We start from the raw sequence: 24,064 nt of genomic DNA, 5'->3' as shown, positions 1-24,064 counted from the left end.
CTCGTAGAAAATGCATATTGCAGTAATACCCATCGGAGAAAAAAAATGTTGAATGAGTTGTGTAATTTTATGTTAAGTGTTATTAACATCAAAACTTAGCATAGTAATGTAATATTTGTTTAAGGAAAGTCGCGCTGCATTATAATATGCTCATTGATTTCTTTTTCTGGTTGTTTACAATGATTTTTAAGTGCATGCTCAGATTCTTGAAGTGTTATGGTGATGACCACAATGGTAATGACATCAAGTAAAGTGAAGTGAAAGACCCCTCAAAATCTACAGAGACAGTATGGTCTCAGACAGAATAGTTTTTTAATTGCAGGGTCTCTTAATGTGGATCCTTCTATTCTCACTGCTCTCCTCTGACCAAATAGAGCACTAAAGAATAGAAGCATCCACCATGTTGAGACTAAGTATGCTTCCCTGCATTTCCTTAACTCAAGCCAGCTGTTCTTCAGCAGTAGGTAACAAAATTCACCCCCTGAAACAAAATAACATTTGCAGTGGGAATTGTAGACACCCAGGGGAGGATGTGGTATTGCTGATATTTGCCCAGTCATTGTTGATGGAAAGATGCACACATGACCACAACATAATGTTTAATGAAAGGTCTTTATATGGTAATGGGAAACAGTGAACTCATAAAAATGTGGTCAGAAAAAAAGGATCAAGTCAATTGGTTGCAATAAATTTTGAGCCAAGCTCAATAGCAATGTCACAGAAGACTATAGGTGAGTATACAAGATACATGGTGCAGCCATAGTTATGTTATATACTGCCTGGTTACTTTCTAATTTTGGTATTAAATTAGAATTACAACACTGCAGTTGTATTCCTCCGCTAACCAGTGTTGTTTACACACATGTCTGTCCAGACTCCTATTCTCAAGTATAAGTTTATGCATGATTCCAAGCAGAGGTTTGTGCCAGGTGTAATGAAATTCCTCCCAGGCATTTCTGAGATGTGGCATTGACCATACATGAGGTCGCATTGACCTTGACTTCTGACCACCAAAATTTAATCGGTTCATCCTTGACCCCAAGTGACGATTTGTGCCAAATTTGAAGGCATTCCTGAAACACCACATTCACAAGAACTGGATGAACATGAGGTGACTGTGACCTTGTCCTTTGGCCACCAAAATCTAATAAGTGCATCACAAAGTCTAAGTTGACAGTTTGAAGATAGGTAGATAGATATTCCTTATAAGTAAGAATTGGGTAGCCATATGGATGGTATAAACAAAAACTGATTCCATGCTGCTGGTCTTATACATAAATGGAGAATACCCTTTGGTCCCTCTTTATCAAAAATTGACCTGTCACTGTATTGAGCCAGTTAACACTGTTCCTCCACTGAAATTGCCAAAATATACTGTATTTATTTCCTTTAGCATTTCTTTAGCATTTAGGCACCTTCCCTACCTCCACTAAAAAGATGGGTAAGACTTCCTTTGAATCTCTTACCTCTACTGACTTCACAGTACCGGTGACAGTCAAAGACTCCTTGGCTGAAAACCACCTAGGTCCAGCCTTGCGTTTGCTTCCTGAATTGGGTTATGGTTTGCCATAATCTCTGTGAATCCAAACAAGTTCCTCTCTAGGGTCTTCCCAAACTTTTTGCACACATTTGCTTCCGTGACCACAGAAGGCTTCCTAAAACCTGACCCTGAACTTGCCAAGTTGTAAGTTATGATATAACTACAAAGAAGATCAAAGATATTTGAAAAAATATGTTCTTGTACCACAAATGCGCAGAATGTGATACTTGAAATAACCCAGAAGCCCAGTGACAAGACACCACATGGTTCAGATCAGACTCAAATCAGATTCAGATCTCACAAGCTGTTCCAGTCCTAGTTAGACCTTTAGTTTTTCTATCACTCCAAGACGGCTGGGTAATCCTATGGGCCAGTTTATCTGTCAGAACTAGTTTGTAAAATGTGCTGTCCAACCAAGTTGGAAATTAAGTAAATCTAACACAAAGCTAGCTATTGCAGAGAGGGGGAAGATGTTACAGTATATATTTTAAAAAGAAGGTTAGAGGTGAGAGAGACAGGAAATCTCTCAGATTACTGATTTTGTAAATTAAAAAAACTTAAAATGTATTGTGTACAGGTTATTTATTTATTAAATAAATACATTTACAGGTTATTTATTTATTAATTATTAACACTAACAGACACTAAAAGCTATGTACCTTAAATAGAGCAGTCTGTAATAGTCAGTCTCCCTAAAGCTAAGCTAAAGTTTTTAGGACAATTTAAGGGCGAAATGTTTTAACTTGTATAGGTCGAGGTCAGCTTGGTAACATAAAAAATGGGCGGAGGAAAGAGAAAGCTTATGTCAATGTCAGACTTTAGAGCGAGAGCGGCTATTTTCTGGACGCAGGATGTACCAGTGTAAACTTAACTTTTATCAATTGAGTCAAAATACCACTACAACATACTGATTATGGACCAGCACTAGTAGTAGTGTGTATTTGGAGTTTGATTCCACCAATAACCATATAAGTGTTACAAAATATAAAAAAATATATCCACACTTCTGCACCAGGAAGGTGACATGTAAGAGTACATTTTTCCGAAAGATGTTTTGTAGAGATGTTTGAAAGTCCTTGACCAGCTCCTCACCTTGGATTAATTTGTTTTAGTTGACCCTACTACTGTAGGAGCTCCACAACACTACCAGGATTAGAGGAGCACACAAAGCCGCCCATTATGGTCAGATGGCAATTCTCTTCAAGATTTTAATATGATGTATATAACTTAACTGACCCGTATATTTCACTTTACACAAGTTATCATCTGTTTATTTTTAGCCTATGAGATCTGGAAATTATTAGAGACCTTCTGTACTTTACAGACCTGTGCGGGAACCTAGAAAATATTTCTGCACAAAGTAAAGCACAACAAAATTTATGCCTCATGTTTATTCATACAGTGAAGAAATAAACAGTCACAATAAATCAGTTACTCGATTGACAGGAAACTTGGCAAAGAGCATCGGCAGACTTACTTGTATAGACTGTCGGGTTCCAGGCACTTGAAGACCACTGAATATAGCACAGAGTGAGGATGGTCTCCACTCCTCTTCCCGGCAACAACACAGGATGAACCCAAACCAGAGAACAGATCATCCATCAAGCTTAGAACCTCACCTGGTAGAGAGATAAACATAGAAAGAAAGAACTGAATAAAGAGAGAAACAAAGACAATTTTACTAAAAGGTCACTTGGAAAATGTTATTTGTACTGTTTTACCATCTGTCAGACTTTCAGCTAAAAAGGGAGGAAAAAGGCAAACCTATCCATCACTGATATCTATCATCTATTGTTCTTAGTTAAAACAAAACAAGGCCACATGTTTCAGCACTGGAAAAAAAACAACATGAACTTAGTCATGAATGAATTTCTACATTTCGGAAAGCAGCGCCTTTCCGATGATTGTGCCATTTGTCTCTGGTGTGAGTTTCACCTCTGGCTGGTCCAGTGAGAGCCTTTTTACCAGCACCAAGCACAAAGCTAAATTAAATATGACTTTTTATTGGCACAAACCCATAACATTACAGAACTGTAAGAAAACAAGATTTCTTTCCTTTATAGGCACATGGTACTGTTACAGTGATATCTCACTGAGCACCATGGCGTCTCACAAAACAAGTTGTGAAATATCTTTCATGTCAGCTTACGGGAAAAGGGAGCAATGCACACTTGTTCGTTGAGACACACGCATACATACATACCGCCAGTTTCCAGTGCTCATGGGGGTGATGGAAAAAAGATGGAGCTGTCAAAACAGTATAAAAGCTCTCAAACTGTTGGATTTCCAGCTATTTCTACATGAGCTAAAGGGCAGCTTAGTTTTAGCTTATGATACATGGGCCAACTTATAAACACAGGGAGTAAGACTGGCTGGTAGGGCATGAGGGGATGGTAAGAAAAGGCTGCAGAAAAGGAAAGGAAAAAGAACTGCACGAATGAATGATTTGACCTTTTCGCAGAAAGAGCCTGTGTATAGGAGGTTTCCCCTAAATACACTATTGGTATTTCTAAGGTTTTTACCTTTTTAAACATGTATCTAAAATTAGACAAATTGGATATACTTTGTTCTCAAAACTGGATCAATAATGCCTACAAACACCAACCACAAAATTCATGTCAAATGAACCTAAGGTGGTGCTGTAATGAATTTTACATCATTACATTGTGAATGAAAGTCATTATTCTCCTATATCCCTTGATTTCTACTTTAAGATTAGAAAAAGATTGCAGTATTGGTCAAATACTGAAAAAGTAAAAGCCCAAGACAGGATATGTTTACTTTGCAATATTGCTAAACCTCACCACACACAGATCTCAGTAATGATCGCGCCCTAATTATCTGCAAAGAGAAGAGCTGGTACCATGCATAAGTGCCACAAATTTTGTCAGAGCAAGCTCTACAACTGATTCTATTTCCCTGTCTGAAAACCATGGAAAGATTAGATGTGTGTGGCTCTCTTATTTTTCTTGCAATTAGCGCCTTAAGTATGTGAACGCACCAAAATTTGGTGGAACAATAAATTATGTCAAGCAGACCACTTGATCTTTTGAAGAAATAATTGGTAATGATCTATTAAAGATTGACTGTTGGCCTGACTTGACCTGCATTCATTATTCCTTTCATGGCTAGCCCCCACCTTTTATTGCAGGCAGCTACAAGAGGAATGCCCACTGAATGCCAGATTTTTGATACTTCACAAATGCTAAAAAGTAGAAAGAGAAGCTTCTTAACACAGTGTGGACAAAAGTAAAAGGATGGAATAACAAAGAAAATGAGTCAAGAGAGAGACAAACAATAAAAGAGGGAAGGAAAGACCCTTTTGTTTTTTCTGATGTGTAGGCTAGATATTAATCGTTGGTGGGTTGGAATATTAGGACCATACATGATGTCTTTTATTCAGAAAACATAACTTCAACTTGCAACTTGCAAGAAGAGAATTTATCTGTTATGACTGAAGTTTTGATTTTCAGATGTTGTTAACACTAAGTAACCATCATATGACTAACAATAATAACATTTCAGTAAATAATGATTTACTGAAATTTTATTTGCTCCTTTCTAAATGTCCCCTGGGGTCACAAACAAGTTCATAAGAAATTCTAACTATAATTCATTTAAATGAATTCTGAACTATTATTTATGCAATGCATTGGATATGTAATTACCAAATGTGTTGATCATAGGGTTTATACTGTGGTTAATTTGTGACATTGTTTGGTCCAAAACCAAAATTTGACATGACAATATCCATGTGTACTGTTAAAAGTAGGTTCTGTCTGCCACCATTAATATAGTAGAGCAGCACAAGTTTAACTTAGCTTTGTAACGTGAGACAACATGTCATAATTGGACAGTGTGAATAGACTACTTATGTCACTGACACCACAAAGTTAGTTTGATCCATCTGGAAGACTAAAGCAAGACAAATACCTTTGGAATAGTCTTCAGTTGGTCTTGAGTGCTTTACACTATAATTATCAACTTAAGAACTCAGTAGGAAAACACAGGGAATGTTTCAATTCTTTTAACAATCATATACCATTATCTAGCAAGGACTGGCCGCACATTCCATAAGTCAAAGTCTTAAACAGAGCCACCTGAAAGCTATAACTTGTTATGCAATTAGATAAATATAGGGCCCATGGCGTGCTTAGTAGAAGTACACAGTGTTCTATCATATGCACACAGTAAAGGAGCAGTTACTGGGATTTTCTAAATGTAAATATCAGTTTGCACAGAGAAAATTATTTTAAGAAGAGAAGTTTGGAAACACAATACATTGGATTTTTACCTTGAAATATAAAATAATAAATGTCAAAAAAACAGAAAACATGTTCCGCATTTAAACCATCTACAACTTGACAGATTACCTTTTTCTAAAATAAGCACCATTTACTACTCAATTGTTAAACTTGAAGGCTTTCCATTTTCCAGAAGAAGACATGTTGGTGGCTTTAAATAGATCGAGGCATTGAAACTTCTTAAAATAAGTTAATGTCCAGTAAACCAATGATGTGAGTTTATGATTGGCTCTTCATCCATTGGAAGAATGACCTGTCATTCTGACTCAAAAACATCCAAACAAAAACAGTTTTTCTTATTAACGCATCAGCCTATGTTGTACTGATAAAAGAAGGAAGAAATCACCAAGAAATCAAAGATTTCTTTAAAAGGCATACACCATAGTCTCCAGAGACAGGACAGATATATAACAGGACAGAGGACACAATAGGAGGCTCAAGTGCCCTGTCCAAAAAGACAATTCCTTTTCAAGAATCTGCCTTCAAAAACAGCTGCCTTACTGCTTCTGAACCTTCAGCACCAAATATAACAATAGAGAAACCAGTGTGCAAAGACATGTGTGCAGGTCACCTGACATCATGGGCATATATAACCCCTATACTATGGCTGGCAAATGGGAAGAAAAGCAGTAGCTGTGGGCCAAGATGCACAAACAGTGGAGTTGAGATGACTGGAACCATGTTTTGTGGACTGATGAGTCCAAATTTGAGGTGTTGGATGCAAGCAAGGAACATAAAGTCTGTCATCTTTTCTGAGTGAAAAGACAGTCTAATACTCCTAATCAGTGAAGCATGGAGGTGGAAACATGATGATTTGGGAATGCTTTGACAATTGGAGACTGGGAGATACGCATCATGTGCAAGGCATCCTCAATTAGCATAGTATCCAAACAGAAGAAGTATATTATTCACTCTGGGCAACAACTGATTGGAGGGTTGCTTCATTTTGGAGAGAGATGGAGAGAATTCACTGTAAAAAATATTTGTAGAAGAAAGTAGCTGCTCTGTGATGGCTTGGTCAGCCCAATCACCAGATCTGATCCCCATCAAGCTGGTAAAGGAGAAGCTAGACTGCCACGTTTGGGAACACTGCCCAACATGCACAGCAGACCTTTCTTTTGAAATGTGTAGCAGAAGGCCTGGGGAAAATCACACATAGATATCTGAACAAACTCATCAGTTGATTGTAAAGTTTGACATGCAAATCTGATTAGACCATTATTCCATGTTCAAATATGTATAAAAACTAATTGTCCATTTTGTTTTGTGTTAATCTCTTTACTATATAAAACCAACACAATATGTTAAGAATACATTGTGTAAGTGTTTCCAAACTTTTTTTCCAGTGTAAACAGTATTATAAAACATAAACTAACATTTGCACTGCATACAAGTAAATAACAGCAGTTTCCATGTAAAATGCAGCATAAGTAAATTTAATTTCAACTGATGGCCAAGAAACAGTCAAATCAATGTAATAAGTACTCTGTAGTTCAGGTAATGGAAAATCACTTTGTTGGCCTGAGTCTATGGTAGAGTGTCATTCATCACAGTGCTGGCACCCTGAGAGAAATGAAAGGCATCTGGAAATACTGTTACTGCAGGTAACCATTACAAAGCAAAGCAAACAAAATTTATGAATGTTCAGTTTTTGCTAAGAAGTGGAAGACAGATCACCTGCAGCACCTTGATCATAAGTCCAAAGTCACTCTCAGAAGCATTTGAACTGAACTCAAATTGTGTGTTAATCTTTTAAAACTTGGCTTTAGGTTGTTTTCAGCCTATGTCTTGCAATCAAACCTCTTTTTGAATTAAAGTGAAGAACGGAAAAGAAATTCCAGCTACACTTGCTGCATAACAGCAAATTATGAATCAGCAGCACATGGTCTAAAGACTGGCAAAGGCAAAATGCTGAAACAGGAATACTGATACATTTGTTACCTTGTTTCCTGATGTTCCCTAGTGTTTTTATATATGCTGTTAACAAATTACTTGTAACACAAATACTTTATCACTCATTGCCTTTGATGCAGTTTTACAGGAGCGGAAAGGTGAGTAAGCGAGTAGCGTGTATTTATACATCTGAGAGTGACTGGGGTGAGGAAATAATACAAGGTGATGAATTGAATGTGGAGTGTTCACACATGCAAAGAGATTGCATGACTCAACGGGAAACTGGAAGTGTTTTTTACAAGCTGCTGGCACACATGTTGCAGTTTCAATGATCTTCTGCCTCCAACGTGGTAGCTTTTTAGTGCTTGCATGCCTATCTAGAATTAGATAATGATAATACTAATCAAAATCTAATCCATTAACTGTAAAATAAGATATTAAAACCCACCCAGAAGCAGCATTTATTGTCCTACCCTTCTGAGGGGTTCCTCATGGGTAGGCCTGTGGTCCGTCAACATTTCTGTCAATACCAAAGCCAAACAGCCCACAGCTGGCAGAAATTAAGGCCCCCAAAATTATATTACGGTAAAAGCCATTTTGCTTGTTCTCCAGCTTACATGGCGATTAAAACCTCATGGTAAATGCCAGGTGACCTTTTTAGTAAGCAGAAAGAGGAATAAATAATAGCAAATCATGGGAGGATGATGAGGCGAATTGATGGACAGTGAACAGACGGAGAAAACCACTCTGATTGAAAAACACACAGGCCTCCTAACTGTGATGTAGCTGCAAACAAGTCAAGTTAAGTTTATTTGTACAGACCAATATCATATACAGTGTCTCAAAGGGATTTGCTCAACCACAAAAGCAACAGTTCCTGACCCAGACTGACCTAAATTGTTTAAGAAGACAAGGAATCCCCCATTCCCACCCCCCCACCAAAAAAAAAAAAAAAAAAACTTGGCACATAACAAAACACAAAAGGGCAGGGGTGGGCATAGGAGGGGAAATTCAAAGGGAAATTCTTTTCATGTGCAACATAAGAGTGTATTAGTAGCTTTAGGCAGGAAAAAGTCAACAACAAAAAAATAACTGAAAGTTCAAACAGCAGGAAAATTGAATTAAAACAGTGGCATTATGCACAGACATACACAAAGTAAATGTATAGATTTTAGGATGTAACATACGCACCCACACTTTATACAGTACATTTGTATATACATTGTACAATTAGATGCAGGCAGACATACACAAGAGAAACACATGTTCACCTTATTTGTCCTTGTGTGGCAGGATGTGGAGACTGCTGAGTGCATGGTGCCACAGCTGTATTTTAAAAAGCAAGCCTTTCGATACCGTTATCCCCAGCATCATATTAATTATACTGAAACTGAATTCAGGCACAGGGTCATTGCAGCAGCAGTGTGTGTGTGTGTGTGTGTGTGTGTGTGTGTGTGTGAGAGAGAATGTAGATGTAAATCCTTAGGGGCAGGGAGTTCACACATAAGGGACATTTTGTACTGCCAAAGGATAGAATCTGAGGTAAAGTAGCAAAAACTGTCCTTAGCTAATAGTTCACGATATATATTCAATACAGAGAATTCATAAATGTACAATACTAGTCAAAAGTCTGAGCCTCAGAACCCCCTGTACTTCACTACAGGCTCCTTAGTCCCTCCTCCACGACCCAAATGATGACCATCTCAGCAGATCAGATGAGGACGGAGCTGAACAGGCTTCACCCCACAAAGGCTGCAGGGCCAGATGGAATCAGCCCAAGGGTGCTGAAAGCCTGTGCTACTCAGCTATGCGGTGTTCTCCAACACATCTTGAACCTCAGCCTGCATCTGGAGAGAGTTCATCTTGGGTGAAAAAAGTCGGGCTTAGTCGCTGTGTTTAAGAAGTCACGTCCAAGTGTCCTCAATGACTACAGAGCAGTGGCTCAGACCCCACATATTATGAAGGCTTTTGAGAGGCTGGAGTACCTCCAAATTCTGGTCAATCCCTCACTTGACAGCCTCCAGTTTGCTTACCAACGCCACTTTAGAGTGGTGGATGCCATCATACATCGCACCTACACCCACCTGGACAAGGCACAGACTTCAGGTACAAGTCCTGCCATCTTCTGAAGTTCTCTGGAATATATTTTGGATTCTTCACAGTAGACACCTTTTCCTTTGATGACAGCTTTGCACACTCTTGACATGCTCTCATGAGGTCTCCAGAGCTGGTGAATACCTGTTGGCTGCTTTTCCTTCACTTGATGGTCCAACTCCCAATTGCTCATAACTGAATTCAGACTGAATGATTGCAGAGACCAAGTCACCTGATGCAGCACTCCATTACTCTTTACCTCTCTTTGCATAAGACAACTCATGCATAAAGATCATGGTCAAAATGTAAACAGTATAAAGCATTTTTGTGTATAATATTTCCCTCTACCAGCTGAAATTTATTTCAGTAAGTTAAAAAAAAAATTGTTATGTCTTAAAGTTTAAGTCTAAAATTGCACTTTGGTAATAAATTGTAATTTCTTTAATGTTTACACGTGAATGACCACAGGCTGTATATAAGTATCTACATGCTACAGTATGTGCTGTTCTCTATTTCTTCTAATAGTTACGTGTTTTTTTTTTTTTTTTTCATAGTTTTCTCCTCCTGAAATTATGTTTCTGTTTGTTCTCAAACTACCCTGTTAGGGCCTCTTCTCTTAATCTGTCAGCACTCAATCCTCCACTTTTCCACACTGAGCCTACACAACACCACCTTTCAGCCTTCCTCTGCCTCTCTCTCACACAGAGTTGACATTACACAGGTATACACACTGTCACATAGAATCTAACGTCACATAGTGACCCCTAGGGCAGAAAATTGAAGGTAAAAAAAAAAGACAAAAACAAAAACAAGATGCACTTGTAAGTGTGTTTATGTATGAGAGCAATCGAGTTACTAATGGTACCCATGGCAGACATTCAGAGATACTGTACGAACAAAGCACTGTGAGAAAGATATTTCTTCAATTAGGCTACGTTGCCCATACAGTAATTGCCCAACTTTTTTTTAGCAGGACATTCTTCTGGACACCTCCCAGAGGCTTTGTGCTGGAAGACAGACATATTTATTTATGAAAACACTTTTCCATGGATTGAGAGATGAAGCTAAAATAGAATAGAATGACGTGTTTACTTTGATGCATAATTTGTGTATTCAGTATTGTGTATTGCCTTTATGCACATAAACTAAATTTAAACTGTCCTTCAGTGTCGAGTTACAAGTACCAAGGTCATGGAGACTCCTAGTTTTGCCCTAAATGTAGACGGAAGACAGTCATGTGCTATTACATACATTATTTACATAATAAGTTACAGCAGGTTCTTCTTAGCTGCACTAAGGAGTTTTGCTAAAATATGCAATGTGAAATTATTCCAAGAAAAAGAGTACTGCAGTTATAATACTGCAAAGAAAAAATATTAAAAGCAAACAAATGACTAAGCAGCAAGAATGAATGAGAAGTCAAAACTTTCAGATAACATTGACAAGATGATATTGTTTGTTTACTGTTGTCAGTATCATAATTTAAGCAGTTTTAAAGTTGAAGAGATGCAATGTCTCAACTCAGACACCATCATGGTACAGTCAAAACTTGCCTGCTTGCTTCTTTGTATTCTTTCCCTTTGTATGACATAAAGTACATTACATATTTTGTTTCATTTCTCACCTTTTGCTGTCCCGTATTGTTCACAACAGTAAGGCAGTAAAGTTAACTAGGACAACATATCAACATATCATCAGCATAACAATAAAACGAGGCAGCTTTTTAGTAGTTCTGTGTGCTTAGTCAAATGTTAGTACGTTAATATGCTCACAATGGTACATTAATATGCTCACAATGGTACTGCCAACATATTGCTGTTGTGTGTTAGTGTGAGACAAATCATGGCCATAGAGTTATTGTCAGGGGAATATTAAAATGAGTAGGGTTTATCCTATAGTAAGATTTCATAGCAATTAATCCAGTATGTGTTGAGATATTTCAGTTTGGGTCTGTGGATGGGGCCAAAAGGATGACATATTTTTATTTTTTATAAAAACAATTACTGTGAGTACTGACTGATGAGACTGCATGTTGTTTAACAGTAACTACTACAATGATTAGCTCATTGGAACACTTAAATCTTGATAACACATTCGTATAAAAGAGTAATAAGATTGGCCTTAAAGTCATCTGAAATTAATAAACTTCCTTCCAGCTAATAATAAATGAGTTTTCACCCAGGCCATGGCGTAATCAATGATAAGATGTGATACTGGAGTCTAAGTAACATATTGGTCTGCATGAAAACTTCAGTTAAGCAGATATAATGGCAAAAAATAATGAATCAATAATTTTGTGAGGCCTTGGGACTTGTTAGATGTTTCATTTCGCTGTCAACCTATCAATCGAATTACAGCACAATTATATTTTTGCATCTCTGAAAGATCATGAAAACAATGTTTTTCCTCATCAGATATACATGTGATAAATTATTATCCACGTTCAATAACCCCGTCTTACTTCTGCTATTTTAGATATTCAGTGGCCACGTGGTCAATGCCTGTCTATGTGTCAGACCCTTTTTGTTGGACATTTGTGGAATCATGTCAAACATAAGTTCTAACAGCCTGAGAATGACATTATGGTTGAATAGACCATCTCTGCCTTGTCTGCATAGCAAGAAATTGGGTCAGGTATGTTGTTTTGTCATGGACAATGGCCCTCTGGGTGAATGTCTACCATTTTGATGTGACCCGAATGTGGTCTGTTTTTACTGCTCCCTACATTGACTGTGGTATGAACTCCCCTGGGTCTATAGCACTAGGAACAGGCATGTGGGTGTTGACAGGCTGTTGGCTTATGTCTTACTCTGATGCTGCACTGGATTGGCCGGTTGATGTGCACTACCATCCTCCACCTGCTCCACCATAATACTGGTACAGTTGAAGCTTCCTGTAGTCACTAGGTAGGTTGGTTGGTCCATTTTGTCAATAGAAGGAAGAGGTATTTCAAAGATACAGTACAATGGATTGGGGAATGGAGAAATCTCGGCTTTCTGATTATGTGTCTGGCACCTTCCTCAAACTGCTTGGTCATCATATGTTCCTTACAGTTTGGCTTGAATTAAATAAATAAATGTCCAATACATTTTAAGCTTCATCTCTCCAATGAACCCCCACCATTGATGTTGTTCTCCTCCATATTTATTTCTACCTGACTGTGAGGTGCTGACACTGACTGACGACATACAAGATATGCATGCAGACAGAGGTGAGATGCATTGTCAGAGGTTCGGTATGAATTCTGGAGTACATACTTAGTGCATACTTTTCTGTTTAATACACAGATGTTTCAAAATGACTGCATTCAACATGTGCAAGAGAGAAAATAGAGGCTGAAATAATGCAATTTATAATAAATCTGTTTTACTAGTGTGGATTGTTGCCAATGGGAACATAAATACAGTTTTAGCAGCGAAGATGTGTATAGGCAAATGTTATAGTATGTGACCTTCCTTGTATTTTCATGCAGACCATCATTAGTTAATATTTACTTCTTTCCCACTTTTACTGTTTGCAATGCCCCAAATTGCAAAGTAAGACTAATCAATCCCAATTTAATGCTTAAATGCATTTTAAATTGATTTTTAGCTAGCGGTAAATTCAACATCGTCCAGAGCATCCTGAGTTTTATCAATGCTTCATAAAACATAAAGGTCTCATTATTATCTTCATGATTGATGAGGACAAAATACCTGACAACACACAATGATGAATGAAAACAAAGGCATTGAGGAGCAGAATCATTATCCATTAATGTGAGTTAGAGGTTCTATGAACACATATTACGTGTGCATGTCCCTCATGTGCATGCATAAGGGACACTGAGGGAGCGTCATAGTTACTGAAAGATGGAGAGAAAAAAAATTAAATCGGGAAAGTCTATACCTATGGCAAAGAGAGAGAGACAAACTATGTGTGTCTGAAGAGGCGAAATGGGAAAGGAAGCAAAAAGGGAATGGGAATGCAGAAAGCCCTTGGCCCCCTGCCTGCAATCTGCAATCTGCTGATGGCGAAGCTCGTGACGAGGAGGTGCACAGCGTCCATTTTTAGCGATGAGGTCATCTTTAATTAACAAAACAAAGAGAGTCAGCTGTGTCACTCCAAGCTGTTATCTGCAGCCATGCTCAAGGACACCGTTTATCTCCATATAATTCAATCTCTTTGAATGAAGGCTTATCGGCGCATTGGGGGGCATTCTTGGTCTCACCAATAATGAAGCAGGGGAGGGGGATACCACTGACCCTGATCACAGAAGAAAGAGGGACATGAAGACAGTAGAGAGTTATGTAGAGGTGTTAGGTATGTGACAGGAGAGCAGAGCAAATCAAAGGAAGATCCACATGTCACATGTATCTCAATAAGCTGGGTGCATTAACTGGGAGGACAAAACTGGAACTGAAATAAGTGCAAAGATCAAATGGTTAATCTGTTTCTCAGTCCAACAGTGCCAGCATGAGGTGACATCATTGCTGTGTAACCCTTAGTGCTGCTGCATCTGATGTCCCTGTTCATCTCCTTTTTATTTCCTCTCCTTCTTCCTTTTTTTTCCCCATTTTTCTTCTCACCTGACTGCGCCTTTACACATTTTCATACAATTTTCTTCTCACATTCTGCTCCCTGCTAGTGATTTGAATCCACTTGCTCCTCCCTGCCCTCCGTTTTTCTTCGTGTCACAAAATCAAGTGTCTGTGATGCAACACGGAGATATTCACGGGATTTTAATTAGTGCCAAGTGTGTGCATTTGTGTGAGAGTTGTGGGGAGCCCAGTGCTACGCTGATGATGAGCACTTTCACAAAAAAAGTGTCACCTCAGCAAAACTAGCATTTAAGGACCAGCTACCAGAATTAGCAGCTGATGACACAATAGAAGTATTGTAAAAATATAGTGAAGGAACTAAGAAGCTTCCTGAATTCAGCCAGTAAGGAGTACTTTTGGTTAAGCATTTTATTACACAAATTTCATTACATTTTTGGCGCCTTCCTTTTTTTTCTGGGAACTCCCAGTGAGGTACACAGGAAACCCAGCTGAAGCATGTCTGACATTATAGCTTAGGTAAGCCACTAATTATTCCCATACCGTCAAAATACAGTCTTGCATCCATTTGCATGACAATCTGCAGTTGCAACCATAGCACATATAAGTCAATTTTAGAGAATATGTATTTAATGGTAGAGGTTGATTATCTAGCTTTGGTACCTAAGGTGATTCAAATTGAAATAAAACCATGTGAGATTATCTTCGATGCCCTAGTTACGAATGACAAATTAAAGTTAAAATAGAGGTTTCTAATTATATTGCAAGTTTAAATCACATATTATAAGGACATGCTTTCAATGTCAATATTGTATCATTTACAAAACATACAGCTGCTAATTCAATGGTGCTTGTTGTTGCAGGTATTAAAACTACCTCTAGAGATTTTCCATTATCCATTTGAATGCTCTTATCAAATTTCTTAATATCATCTCTGATCGACAGTATCTTCTTACATATCACAGCTGGTTTGACCTATTGCTGTAAAGGAATGCTGAGCCCCACATTAATACATCAGTTTCTCTGTGAATGCTGCCTCTGCCTTGGTGTGCCATCTAGAGGCCTGTGTAAGGCCAAGGGAAGCTGATCACTCATTTGAGCATATCCATCACTGATATGACTTAATTTATGTGAGGAGAAGAGGTTTGTGAAATATAGTAAGTCAAAGGCCCTTAGTGCAAGGATGAGTAATCTGAAAGATCAGGTATAGTGATATACCAAACTCCGCAGGCCCTTCTTATTAATTCTTAAACAATAATAATAACTTGGGAGACATAGTAGTTCAATTAAAACCACATAACAGTCATGATGTGCCCATGTATGTACTCACCCATGTAATTAAAAAACAATAAATGTCTTTATCTAACATTACCCGTACACTTTCCAAAGCCCATTAATACTTTTGTATAGATGCAACTTTCTGTAAAGAACATAATACACATTTAAATGATGTTTACAGATAGGGTTTCCAGAATATGATGATCTTACCTAAAGCACTGGCCACTTTGTTGAATCATATTTACAGGCAGGTATACAACCCACAGGGTTTCATTTGACTTTTTCTCCTTATCTTGTAACACAAGAAGTAAACAGACAGGGAGGGGTAGAGATTAATGTTTTGGATTTAGACACCAGTGATACTGAGGGTTTCCTTTAATTATAGTGTTGTTTCTTACAGTCCCCCCCCCACCCCTCTATATGGTCTATAAGCTTAGTCTTCTCTGCAAAACAGGGCAACAGAATTTAAATTTGATCCCATCCACCAGTTCTGAGGACATATTATGTTTAGAGACTGTATATGGTTTCAAACAACAACAACAACAAAAAACTTACTCTTACGTCTGCTTTTTTCTAACAATTGATATAATTTACTGTAATCGCGGCTGATCTCATCTTCACCTATGCTGAATCTCAGTGACTCAGCGCCGCTCTTGCCTTTTTGGCCTCGTAGATATCAATATCCTCATTCCCGCTGTTAGTTTTCATGGATTGATTGATTGATTTTCATGGAAAGATAGAATTGATGTGCCGGTAGAAGCCTCTGCTTCAGCTGACTTCCAGTTGGCTGGAAATATTGCAGGACTTGTTTATATACTATGCTAAAGAAACTATAGAGGAGAGCTGGTGTTTTTCCTTGGGCACCCTCCTGATGAAGAAAAAAATGATGATAATAAAGATTTGCAAGTGTATCTCACACGTAGGACACTCATCTGTCCATTTCAGCTCACATACTTGATAAATGTGGTATTTTTTTAGACTTCTCTATTTTGAGTTACTTGTTCAGTGTAAAGTCACAGTGCCCCCTGTTGTAACCTTCAAGTAATAATATATGAGCACATTTGATAGTTAATAGACTTTACTGAAACGTCAGCAACAACACTTGAAGCTGGCATCTCACAGGACAGTATAGCTACAGCTAGCTAGCCCTGCATTGCCCACTATATTGTTAAACTATACTGTTTAACTGCACGAGCAAGTGCGGACTGCAGGTGGGTGGATTTGGACAGATCAGAGAGCAGCTTTATAAGGAGGGAGAATCCCCCCTTCAGTCCACTCCAGTCATATGCTCTGCAGTTTGTCTAACAAGAACACCATCTCTTCAGGCCGAACTCATCCTTAAAAACCTCTGTGTACAATGTCATTACATCTTCAGCTATGGTGCTCAGCTTGATTTCCCCACAGTCCAGCAGATATTTCCTCAGGAGATCACTCCCCAGCAAACGTGGTCCTTCCCCCTTAACAACAAACCAGCTTCCAGTAGCCTCTTGTCTTTGGTACATGGTGTCAACCTTTATAGCCCCAAGACGTTGGATGGTCTCACCCATATATATGTCCTCAGTCTGGCATTAGTCTCTGTAAGTGTAAGTGCCTCCCCTTTACCCCTCAAAGTGAGGTAGGTGATTTGATTTATCACTGCAGCAGAGACGCCTGTGTATATCACCATTTCCAGCTCCTTTCCATTTATCAATGTCATACAAATGGGTTCAGCACGGGGTTCACTGAGGTCAGACTCCTCACACTGCAGATGACTTCTTTGCAAAGGGCCCCTTTTTATGGCAATATGCCCCTTTTTGCTGTATGGGATACAACATCCTTAAAGCCCTTGAATGCAATGTCTACTGGTCTAAGTCGCAGTGAGGCCAGATTGCGTTTCAGTTTGTGCATGTTCAACATGCACACATTAGAGCGAATGGAGCACTTCTTGTTCTCTTCCGCAATATAATTTGCATTGGAAAAATATTCTAGTCTCTCGTGGAGAGGAGCAGGCAAACAGGTCAGTGAATTCTCACCGCTCCTCTGTGCTCTGGTCCTCAAAGTATAAAGAGCTTTGTAGTAGTATGCAGCCAAATAAATAGAAAAAAATTTGAAATATTTGACCCACTAGCAAAGTTGGATGGCTATTTATTATCCTGGCTAACAAAATATGTGTAATTGTCTTTTTTTTGTAGAACTATGTTAAAATGAATAATCTGCAAATTAAACAGAACATATTGTGCAAATCCTGATTTCCTGAAAGGAAATGAGGCTTTCGAGTGCCTGAAATCAGACAACCTTGTTTAACAACTAATATTTGCACTAAGAATATCATTTTGATAGGCCACATTGCAGGTTAACAATATACTGGCACCCACTGATACTCTATATGCACAGTAGGTGTTATTAGAACAGCTTCTTGATTGGCTTTAGTATATCCTGTTGGTCATTCCTGTTTAATTTTATTTTATTCCAATTTTGTTAAGATACTGAAATTGTAATTTATTAGAAAAATGTAGACTTTTGTGTGTTTTTGGCCAAATACTCTATCTATAACTCTATAGCTATCTGAAGTGCAGGTAATGACAGCAGAAAATGCCTTTCTAATGTAATGAATAATGGCCTGTGTTTAGAGTCAGACATGAGCCAGAGTACACAGAGAAAAACATTACAAATTGCAGGGAGAGGCCTAGACAGTATTAGAACCAGCCAGTCAGCCAACATGGTTGATCCTTACACCACCCACCGTAATATCGGATGGTTTATAACTTAAGAGGGCACTTCCAGACGACGTAGTCAAACTTTGACATGACTTTTCCATTTAGTACTGATGCCCACGGTTAGAAAATGCGCTGTTTTACAGTATGTTATATTCTGAGCAGTGGTGTGATATCATTTCTAGAATTTACATCAAGCGAGAAGGAGTCACATCAGCAACGTTTATGGATATTAGCTTGGAAGAAGATACCATTCACTGTCAAGATTTTCAAGTACTCTATGATTGCTTCCATTCATGCAGGAAGCTGTTTCAGATGAAAAACCCGAGCTAAAGGGGTGGCATATTATGAATCAGCTTTTTAACATAAAGTAATATATGAATAAAAAAACTGTCACCCAGCTTGTGGATGAGATGAACTCACTGCATTGCAAAACAGATAAACTCATCAACTGCAGTGATAACCAGAGTGATGACGGGGTATTGGAGGTTTTAAAAAATGAATTAGGATGAAATTGTGAATGTCTACTACCTATATAGCTGGGGAGTATAGTAAAATGCATTGACACAACCTAATTTGATAACCAGTTTCAATGTACCTATAGTTCATTTACAGTACTTTGTCTACATGGGAAAGTCCCTTAAAACAAGAGGTTGAAATTAGAGAAACGAAATCTATGGAAATCTTCAAGCTAGAAATGAAACACCTATTAATCATCACTGCTCGGTATGGTGGACCTTAACAATGTCCAGGAGGGATATGGTCTCTTGTCCTTTTCTAGTCTAGACAGCACTGACACACAAACATGGCTTTGGGAGCTCACAGAGGGCTGCATCCAAGTGTCTGCATCTCTACACTCAGTCTTTGTGTGCCATCTGTATGAGTGTGCATATGGCTGAATGTGTGTGCTCTGAGTGTGTGACTCACGCTCAGCATGGCTGTATCTGTGTGTAGCTGTCTGTTTATTTTTCCTCTCTTTCACATACCAGAAGCCGTGTTTCAGCTTGGACATGGGGGCAGATTTATAATCCAGTCGTGTGCAAAAGTTAGTACCCCCTCTTTTAATTCTACCCATCTATGCTAGGAGTATACTTGCTGTTTGCTGCCACCTCCTATTTGTAGGTAACATCAGCATCATCGGCTTCATTAGCCTCATAGTTCTTTGTGTATTTTGTGTATATCTGGAGAGACATACACAAGAGTTTAGCCACAAGAGGCAAACTAGAGCTTAATCATCCCTGACCAATTTCTTCCTCGTGAACTTCCGCCTTGGCACAATGTAAACAGGAGCCATGCTGACAGAGACTACGTATGGGCGCCATGTGTTTGACTGCGTGGTTAAAAGCAAGTATATCCCCAGCCTTACTACACAGGATTTAAGAAGATAAGCTGCAGCCAGATGCTGCTAACCATCAGCCCTTGTTTACTTGATTATCAGCAGGTGTACAGCCCTCTATAAAAGCAGATATTTGGGCAGTTTGCTGATCTGGAGCATTCAAGTATGTGTTAACACAATGCCAAGATGGAAAGACATAAGCAATAGTCAGAGAAACAATTGTTGCTGCACATCAATCTGAAAAGAGTTACAAAACCATTTACAAAAAAATTTGGAGTTCAAAGTTCTACAGAGAGATTATTTACTGGCGCAAAGCATTCGAGACTGTTGCCAGTCTTCCCAGGACTGGACGTCCCAGCACATTCACCCCAAGGTCAGACCACGCAATGCTCAGAGAGATACAAAACAAATATCATGTTAAATGTTAAAAGTCCATGACAGCAAAATTTGAAGAGCTACTACAGCTTGTTCAAAAGGGCTGACACGAGAAAGCGTCTTCTGAACATGAAAGAACGACTGAGGTTTGCATCTGAACAAACCACAAGACTTCTGGAACAATGTCATACAGATGAGACTAAAGTGGAGTTGTTTGGTCTTAATGTCCAGAAACCAAACACCTCATGCCCACTGTCAAGCAGGCAAATGTGAGACCATCTGTCTGTCAGCTAATGCTTACTCAGGTTTGGGTCATGCAACAGGACATTAATCTGAAGCACACCAGTATTCTATATGAGAATGGCTGAAAAATAAAATAAATAGATTTTGGAATGGCCGAGTCAAAGTCCAGATCTCAACCCTATTGAAATGCTGTGGTGGGAACTTAAGAGAGCAAAAATACGCAAAAAACGAACTGAATTTAAGCAATGTTGAAATGACGATTGGGCCAAAATTCCTCCACAACAATGTGAGAGACTGATTATGTCATACAGGAAGGAATTGTTGCTAGAGGTCCATGTATTTCCATGTATTTTCAGTATAAATACCTTTTGTGATTATTTATGTGTTCAAATCAAATTGCCTTTGTTTGTACTCCTGTGATCAACGTTCACCACTGCTGAAACTGTCCTATATATTGAAGTTCACAGGCAAGTTGTTCACTTGAACTTCATAACATATCCAAAAAAAAAAAAAAGGTTTTCCACAATAATCACTCTTTAACAATTTAAAATTGAATCAAAACACCTCACATTTCCCTGACTAAGCTTTGGATCACTCTGATTTTTTCCCTACAATTGTCTAGGTTGTCAAATATGGTTTAGTGTAAATCAGCCGAATAATCCTTTAGAGTGTACCCACCCTTACATGTTAGTGAAGCAGGCCTGACTGCAAGCTCACTGGTTCAAATCATCGCACAGTCTTGGAAAATATGAACAGGGAAAATGGAGCAGAAACACTTGCTTTCCAGACAACCACCAAGATGCCCTCGAGCAAATTTATCCTCAAACTGCTCCATTAGAGCTGCTCAGTGGCCGTCGTTAGAAGACTTGTTAACTGCCAGCCTCCACAGGAGAGTGTGTGTTTGTGCATGCATCTGTCTGCAAATGTCATGTGAGGCACTGCTGAGAAAAAAAAAAAGAACTGAGAAATGACAGAACACGACAGCATGGGATGAGTTTGCTACTTCGAATGCACAAGGTGAAACAGAACTTTTGGTTTAATTATACAGGCGTCCAATTTTCTCAGATGTTACTTAAATAAGAAACAAGACGAGGGTACACGGAGTACAAATCAAAAAGAAGTCAGAGTAAGTGTGAGAAAATGATACTTCTCAAACATTACGCCCTTTTATTGACTAAGAGCTACTGCTATTATTTCATAAATGTACTCCTGCAATGTCTTCCCGCTCAGCAATCCTGATCCCCACATTTTTAAGAACCTTGGAGGTGCAGTACTTGCAGTGGGAGTGGGTTCTATTGCATTGATTACACATAATCATAATAAGTCTGATGGGAAGTCTGCAACGTTACCACTCTTCTTTACAAGGTCATATACATCAACAAACACATATCAATGCACTCAACCACACTGCTTAGAAAAGTTAAGAGTAAATGCAACAAGCATGTTGGAAAGTTAGAAATAAAGATTGACACATAAGGGGAGGAAAAAAAGAAGACAATGACTTCTAATCTGTAATGTACTGACCACTGTGACATGATTTATAGTGGTGACTGCCACATAGCAGAGTGAGTCACCCACACCACCTGCCCCTTCCTACTTCACCTCTGCCAGCATGCCTGTGTCTAGCTGTCTGTACCCTGTCTTTGCTCGCTGGTGCCCACGCTTCATCAGCACTACTCCCAATGGTGATGGATGACCTGTTCATGCTTCCCAATAACTAAAGCCAGCTTCATCCAGACCACCTCATTTCTCCAATATTATTAAATTCCTATCACCCTTCCTCTGACTCACCCCAGTCCCTCATCACATCCATGACTCCTCTCTAGGCCTACAGCAAAATGGCCAGAACCATTTATGGGAGCTGATAACTTGCCATACGTCATCTTTTTCCATTCTCTATCTAAGCTCCTCCTTCTGTTCTGTATCCAGACCAAAACTTTAATCTCATTTCCTACAATTGCAACTTCCCTTTTTGAGTCTTCTCATCAAATCTTCAAACACACACACACACACACACACACACACACACACACACACACACACACACCCCCAGACACACACACACACATAGACAAGATGACTTCATCACAGCATAGTATCTGAATCTAAACAGTTCAAAAAGTAAATCAACTCATTGGAGCCTAGTTTTCCTACCTGTGTAGACCTCTGCTTCTGATGGGTCATCCACTCGTTTATGTTGGATAATGTAGTCAGAAACCTTGCAGCCAATGAGCGGCTCCACATCCATCCACTCTAGCGCTACCATTGTGCTTGAGGGCTCCAGGTAAGGGGCTAGGCGCAAACTATTGGAACAACACAGAGAAGACAAGGTTTCATATATGGAAATATGTATATGACCTTGTCTGGAATTTCAAATGAAATTGTGAGTGTGTGTGTGTACCCAGTGCAGGAATAACCATGTAGTCATTGTTCTATTGGAGCACAAAGTGCCTCACCTCAGCTAAAGTACTATTACACAAGAGGATGGCAAACTTTGAACAAAACAGCATTCCAATGCCACCTGTTCTCCAGCAGTGTTTCCTGTGCAGTTTCCCTCTTTAGTCCCTCAAACGAGATAAAAGAACAATATTTCCATTTTGTCTGCCCTCCAGCTGTGTCTGTGACAATGGTGTGTGAAAGGTAGGTTATCCCTCTTTCATGAATAGCATGCCACTCAGTATGATCCTCGTAGGCAATAATAAGAAGCCCTGCAGACTTTTACTGATCTTACACTTTAGCGCTGGCCAGAGTTGGAGATTTGGTTGCTGCAGTGACTTTTTTTCTTGCTATTTCATGCCAGTAGGCATGAGCCCAGGCACAGTCTGACCAAAACCCTCATTGTGGAACCTCAGCCTTCTTCTCCAATTCTACAACCACAATCCACAAACAAAACTGCCATAAAAGCATCTCAAAGTACTTGTGCAATACTTGTGCAGAATAATCTATGTCTCAAATATCCATGCGTATGTCACAAATACCAGTACTTTTGGTGAAGTATTGCTAAAGATTTAAGAACAATCTCACCACAAGGTCCACTGAGCAGCTGTTGTGGAATTTTTAAATTGTAGATGTTCAAATTTAAGGGCTTTACAAGGACTTCTTATTCATATTACATAAAACCTGAGGTTTAATGTTTATTCTTGAATGAATTTTAAATTGTAATAGCACTGGTGGCCACTAGATGCTTATTCAGAAAATAAAACCCAGAAACACTAAATTAATGTTGTTTTTCAGTTGCTGATTATTTTCAAAGCAATTCATTATTTGCTCAATTATCATCCATGTGATATTTGCCCACTGGCATCAAACCTTACAAAGAAAATAGTCCAAGGACATTTTTAATACAATGTCATCTTTGGTGCTATTTCAATTTAAACTTCAAATTTACTTGGCAAAGAAACAAAAAACTTTTTGTCAAACGTCTCTGCCATCCAATGTGTTACAGCATTACCAACACATGGTGTGAAGCTCAGCCAGATTTATGTAAAACTACACATTTGATTTAGTTGATCCAGTGGGAAACTGATGTTATGTTGTGCGCAAATGTCATTAGATCTTGGAATCCAGAGTCCTCTCTGGCAGCTACCAGATATTTTTCCTAGTTTAGCTTTTATTGTTATTCTAAATTGTTTCCAATAAATGTTGTCCCTCTTTCATTCTGGAATACAATAATACTAATAGGCATATTACATTTTTATTTTTTAATTAAATGCTTTCATTGTTGGCCTGAAGCCTTGTTCTTTCAACTTCCTGTTTCACTTAAAAAGTTC

At 38.7% G+C, this 24,064-nt stretch overlaps 1 protein-coding gene across 1 annotated transcript in view; it reads right to left on the bottom strand.

The window, feature by feature from the left end:
* Positions 1–24,064, bottom strand: part of LOC113159659 (astrotactin-2) — a 212,705-nt gene that overhangs the window by 14,106 nt on the left and 174,535 nt on the right. The window contains exons 19-20 of the mRNA XM_026356476.1: positions 22,449–22,597; positions 3,018–3,159 (exon numbers count right to left, since the gene is read on the bottom strand). Coding sequence (XP_026212261.1) covers positions 3,018–3,159; positions 22,449–22,597 — 291 coding nt within the window. The remainder of the gene's footprint in view (positions 1–3,017; positions 3,160–22,448; positions 22,598–24,064) is intronic.

This window comes from Anabas testudineus, chromosome 12 (genome assembly GCF_900324465.2).
Source record: "Anabas testudineus chromosome 12, fAnaTes1.2, whole genome shotgun sequence".
Taxonomy (NCBI): domain Eukaryota; kingdom Metazoa; phylum Chordata; class Actinopteri; order Anabantiformes; family Anabantidae; genus Anabas; species Anabas testudineus.
Note: the sequence above shows the minus strand (reverse complement) of the source record. Positions and strands in the feature narration are given on the sequence as shown.